The 6,160-nt window shown below is 34.7% G+C and overlaps 1 protein-coding gene across 2 annotated transcripts; it reads left to right on the top strand.

The window, feature by feature from the left end:
• Positions 1–4,195: 4,195 nt before the first annotated feature.
• Positions 4,196–5,612, top strand: LOC106764522 (probable O-methyltransferase 3). Of its 2 annotated transcripts, none has more exons than XM_014648798.2 (2): positions 4,196–4,973; positions 5,180–5,612. In XM_014648798.2, the coding sequence occupies exons 1-2, from the start codon at positions 4,203–4,205 to the stop codon at positions 5,486–5,488; spliced, it is 1,080 nt and encodes a 359-aa protein (XP_014504284.1). In that variant the 5' UTR covers positions 4,196–4,202; the 3' UTR covers positions 5,489–5,612. The 2 variants fall into 2 exon arrangements, with proteins under 2 accessions (XP_014504284.1, XP_022637787.1); XM_022782066.1 differs by having other exon boundaries at positions 5,177–5,612.
• The last annotated feature ends 548 nt before the right edge of the window (positions 5,613–6,160 follow it).

The following is a 6,160-nucleotide window of genomic DNA, read 5'->3' as shown; positions in this document are numbered from 1 at the left end:
CCACCAAAATGATCTCTTAAGGTCTTGGTACATTTTAGTCATGCCTGGATGCATGCTAAAGCGACTCCGGTGACCTTCTTCCAATATCAATTTCTTCAGCTCTCCATCATTTGGTACACAGGTTCTACTTCTGAATCGTAGAAGACCGTCTGTTCCAGTATTAAAATCTTTTCCTTGTTCTGTACCAATTAAAGCCCTTGTCTTCTGAAGCTCAGGGTCTACTAGTTGTCCTGCTATAATTCTTTCAAAGATGTCACTTGATATCACCAATTTACAGCACTTAATGCCGTCAGGTTCAAATTCTACATTCAGCTTTAGTAGAGATGGCTAGAGATATGGAGAAGACAAAGAGAGAAGCTGAGGGATACCCGAGCCATTAGGCCCATCCACTGAGGGTTGGGGGATCAACCATGTCTAGAGGCGGGTCTAGTTCTAAGAAGACACCATACTTCAGATCTTCTTCTTCTCGTAATTCTGGAGGATCTTCTCAGCTTTCCGTTCAGCCGAGTCAGTCCTCCGCTCGGAATGGTTTGAGATGCTATGAATGTGACGGTTCTCACTATTGTCTTCATGTCCCCATATGTTTCCTTTTTGGAGCAAATATTTTCGTAATGCTTTAGTTAATTGCTTATTAAATGCATACAGATACACACACTAATTCATATTTTTTTGGAGACCCAGGATATTAAAGTATATATTTTCAGAATAAATACGTACCCAAAAGTATATATTTTTAGAATAAATACGTACCCAAAGTATTTGGGATTATTTAAAAAGATAACACACCAATTACTGTTCACCCAAAAAATATGAAATGAAACTGTTAATTGTGGATTAAAAGTTAAAAAATTTAAATCGGTACGATGTTTAAAAATCATAACTTTTGCAGTTATTATTGAGTGGTAAATGATTGCCCAAACTTTGTAGAAATTTGGTTCAAAGAGTGACTAACCGTGGTCTTAGTGGCACCATCAAACAGTTGGTATGGGGTATCCTTCGAAAAAACCAGAAACTTAAACACCTCCATTATTTCAGTAGGCGTCTGAAAAAATTTCTTGAGCCTGTGATGATACTCTGCCTCCTCTGAAATAGAAAAGAGAAAAAATGTACTTAACATGTTAGCAGCCACTTCAAGTCTTTTCTGCTATTCACTTTTAGGTTTAAATGCAAAAATTCGGTTTGTCAAGTTTTTATACATGTTGGACAGTGATACATTTGAGGTGTCCAAGTGACGAAAACATTCAATGTTTAATTTTTTCTTTCAATATTACTTTTTCATTCTTAATAAATATGAAAAGAAAATGGAATCCACCTAATGGGATCTACCATGTCATATAAATATTTTTTTTAAAAAACCGTGTCAAAGTAATTTTTTTCCATATATGTTCTACCAATCAACTGGTGTATCTGTTATGTCTAAGAGTGGAGCACTTTTTCCTCTCTCTCATAAACTTTTTTTATGGCCTTCCAGTATTCAACCACCTTTGTTGTACCAAAATGCATTTTTGATTGAATGTGAATCTGTAAAGCCTCTAATTTTTGTTAGAAGTGGGTTTGTTAGAAGTGGGTTTTAAGTTTAACTCAATCTCACAAAATCGATTTATAAGGTGAGGTCTGCACTCCACTTATATGTTATAATTTGGCCTTATCTCTAGTCGACGTGGGACTTCCAACAATTTTGTACGTGTCTTCCTTTGCAAAAGCCATTTTACATCTGGCTCAACACTAGAATGCAATCCCCTTTCTTTTGCAAGCAGCTCAGCAGGAGGTTCTTCTCCTCGAACTCTTGCTCGGTTAAACGCTTCGTTTTTTCACACTTCTGCTAGCTCCCAATCACACACCAGAAGGAGTGCCTCCCAATATTCTACATGAGTTGGTGTTGCCCTGTCAAGGTCCAGATGCATTTTGATGTCATCACGTAGCTCATTCATTTCGTTTACAGTCAAACCCTTGAAGACCATATATGTTTCATTTATTTCTATATCCAAATCATCAAAGACGTTGAGATGCTTGGTTAGGACATCAATTGGTCTGGTACGCCCTTCACGCAATCTAATTTCTGACCTAACTTTGCTTGATCAAAATGGAACTCTTTTTTTTTTTTCCAGTCTTGAAACTCAGTTCGAGCACGTTCTCTAGTTAACAATGCCATTTCTTCCTCATGCCGAGCTTTCTCGAGTGCCCTTTCCTCTCTTCTCTTTTTCACTTTTTCAATTTATGCCATCCTTTCTATCTGTCTTTTTTTCTCGGCCTTAACAGAAAACATATCAATAGACACACCTTGAGAAACATCGCATTCAATCTTCTTGCGCCAAACAAACTTCTCATTGAGATTGGAGTCACCAAACATATTCGAATAGTCGGAATAGCCTGACACCGTACTGGTTTTCAACTTTTTTGCCACTTTCATAGCCTTCGATTAGGCCCTGCTACGATGGCGTCGGTCTGAGTCACACCTAGACCGGCGGCTACTGCTACGATTGCGTCGGTCCAAGTCGGAATTGGACGGTGACTCAGATTTTGACTCATCAGATCTTTTTGTGTTGTGGCTCTGGTGAACGAAGAAAGAAATTGGAGTGGTAGGTCGGCGCTGCCAATTCAAACCTCTGCAATGTTGGGTGGTGGAATGAGAAGAGAGAAGAGAGAGAAGGGAGAGAAGAGAGAAAAAGTTGAGTCAGAAAATGCAGAGTAGAGAGGAGAAAAAGTGTTCTACATTAGATGAAATTAAGGTTGTTACTTTCAATTTAGCGAAAGAAACTTAATTCTTACAAAATTCTTAATATGAGAACAAAATAAAATCGAATACAAAACAAAAATTTAGACCTTAACTTAGGGACAAATTAAACATTTAAGCCAACTAATATAAAAAGTCGTTTTTACATAAGGATAACTTAAATTTCTTGAAGTTAACTTTTGAATAATAAAGAGTTACTGCTTTGTTTGTTAGAGTTTGTAAGCTTGTTAATATCTACTTATTATCTTATAATTTCTTTTCTATTAGAGAAACACTTGTACACGATCTTCCATCACGATTGAATAAAGTAAAAATTCACACATCCCACATTGAAAGACGCGAGATCTTCGGTATGTGGTTTAGAGCCACCACTTTGATGATAAATGGTTAGTTGGTGAAACTTTAAACATTAGTGCAGCAATTCTTTGACAGTTTTTCACAGATAGCCAAGTGTATAAATAGATTACTTTACTACTATGTAAAAGATAATTAGATCTTATTATTTAACAATTTGATACTATGTTTTGTTAATTTACCAGTTGTATTTGACACTTATCAAATATATAAAATTTTTAATTATTGGAGGTAGATATGAGATTATTTAATTTTTTTTATAAAGCCATAAACTTACATACGGATTTATCCGTATATAATTATATACGGATTTTATATACGGATTTTTTCGTATATAGTTATATACGGATAATCCGTATATAAGTTATATACGGATTATCCGCATATAAGTTATATACGGATTATCTGTATATAATTTATATACGGATATATCCGTATATAAACTTACCTACGACCGAATTATATACGGATTTTTGGCCGTATGTAATCCGTATATAACACCATTTTATATACGGATTTTTGAAATTATATACGAATTTTGGCCGTATATAATTGCGATTTTTCTTGTAGTGAGAAGGAACAACTTTTAATTCCACACACTATATGCAGCAAAAAAAAGAGAAAGAAAATTTTCTTTTACAATTTCAGATTACGGATTTATTCAATAAAATATTAATAAACAAGTTATGTATCCAAACTATGTTACACTTCAAAATCCACAGAAAGTTTGTTTATTAACAAGCACTGATAAATTATTTTACATTGTACAACATTTTTCAAAAAAAAGAAAACTGTTTTCTAGAAGGGAATTGAAAACAATCATATATATTAATTAAAAACCATGCTTAAACGGTGGTTTCGGCAAGCGGTATACGGTGCGGTGCATGCGGTGCCTCAGAACTTTTTTTCGCTTGCTTAATTAAAAACTCATTTAAATATACAAATAAATATGGGAATACAGATTTTTTTTTCCCAAAATAATAATAATTGTAAAAATAAATAAAAAAAATACAAGAGATAAAACCACCGACAGGATTTTACTGTCGCCATGTGGTTGCGTATAAATACATTGAAATAATGTTAAGAGCCATACATCCAAATATAACCATACATTATGAACTCTCACGATGATGAGCTTGGTGACAAAGTGGTTAGAGCTCAAGTACACGTATGGAAGAACATTCTGGGCTTTATAAACTCAATGTCCCTTAAATGCGTAGTTGACTTAGGCATACCAGATGTCATACATAACTATGGCCAACCCATGCCACTTTCAAACCTCATTGCTTCGCTACCAATCCATCCATCGAAAACCTTATTCATCCATCGCTTGATGCGAATCATGGTTCATTCTGGCTTTTTCTCTCAACAAAATGTCACCCAGAATGAGTTAGAAGTGAAGTATGTGCTAACTGATGCATCCGTACTACTTCTTAAAAACCATCCCTTGAGTCTGATACCCTTCATGCAGGTCTCCCTTGATCCATTTATGACAAAGCCATGGCATCAGCTTTCTGATTGGTTCAAAAGTGGTGATCTTACACCCTTTGAAACTGCACACGGGATGTCGTTTTGGGATTATGCTGGCCGTGACAGGAAAGTTAATCACTTATTCAATGATGCCATGGAGAATGACGCTCGATTGATCTCTAGTTTGATGATTGAGAAGTGCAAGGGAACGTTCACAGGATTGGAGTCATTGGTTGATGTTGGAGGAGGCACAGGGACCATGGCAAAGGCCATTGCGAAATCATTCCCAAAGATGCAATGCATTGTATTAGATCTCCCACATGTTGTTGCTGGCTTGCGAGGTACTGAAAACCTAAAATACGTTGGAGGGGACATGTTTGATGCTATTCCTCCAGCTGATGCCATTCTGTTGAAGGTAACACAACAAATAATGTATAATGTATAATGGGTATTGAGAGTTTCACAGAAAGAAGAAATCAATTGGAAAAGAATGGAAGAAGATATCACCTTATTCTTAGTTTATTATTAACCTTATAAGTAATTGAAATGGCTTTCTAAATGTCTTCAGTTTTGAACTTTTATTTGTATATACTGAATGTGTTGGTTTGAATGAGAAAGCAGTGGATAATGCATGACTGGAGTGATGAGGAATGCATGAAGATACTGAAGAAGTGCAAGGAAGCAATCAGAAAGGAAGGCAAGAAAGGGAAGGTGATAATCATAGAGACGGTGATGGATGATGAAAAGAAAGATTATGATGATGAATTTGTAGAAACCCAACTCTTGTTTGATATTTTAATGATGGTGTTCGTCGCTGGAAAAGAGAGAAACAAGAAGGAATGGGAGAAATTGATTTCCTCTGCTGGTTTCAGTGAGTGTAAGATAACTCCAGTCTTGGGATTAAGATATCTCATTGAGATCTATCCATAGTAATTCCTTGTCAAATGTTATCAGTTTGAAAGTGCTGTAATCAGTCAGCGTTTTCACTGAAAGTTTAATGTGTAACAGTAACAATTCAGTTGGAAAGAGAGAAGGATAAAATAATCTTAAATAATTTTGCTTAGATCAGTTAACTAAAATTATATACTTTTCCCAAAAAAAAAATTCATTACCCTACTTATTAGTTTTACTTAATTTTACTCATGAATGACGAGAATAAAAGGATAAATGTGAATTTAAAAATGGAAATCAGATGAATTAAGAGATTAAAATAGAAAAAGTGTAGAACATCGAGATATAGATGAAGAAGAAATGAACGTTACTTATGAAGACTTCTTGATATTTTTAAAATAAATATAAAAAATGGATTTATCACTTCACTCCTAAGAATCAAAATATAAAAAAAGTAATGAGTGATGGACGCTCATGGAGTAGAGTATAATATGGAGGTACGTACAAGAAGAAATGTATGGAGGTGCAGGAAGAAGTTGACTAAAGAAGTTGCCACTTGGTCATATTAGGCTTTCGGGTTGAATCTTTATCTGAAGTCCACTTGTTTCATTAACTAAAATTTCTATTTACACCCATTATTTTAAATAAAATAAATATATAAGCCTTATACTGTAGAAATCCAAAAAATATAAAATAAAAAAATATATTTCC

Source organism: Vigna radiata, chromosome 6, assembly GCF_000741045.1.
Source record: "Vigna radiata var. radiata cultivar VC1973A chromosome 6, Vradiata_ver6, whole genome shotgun sequence".
Lineage (NCBI taxonomy): Eukaryota > Viridiplantae > Streptophyta > Magnoliopsida > Fabales > Fabaceae > Vigna > Vigna radiata.
This window is presented reverse-complemented; position numbering and strand designations above follow the sequence as displayed.

Bases quoted from the DNA above. Each gene is read 5' to 3' on its own strand.
- LOC106764522 (XM_022782066.1), top strand. From the start codon at position 4,203: ATGAACTCTCACGATGATGAGCTTGGTGACAAAGTGGTTAGAGCTCAA. The intron at 4,974-5,176 runs GTAACACAACAA...TGAATGAGAAAG, and splicing joins CTGATGCCATTCTGTTGAAG to CAGTGGATAATGCATGACTG.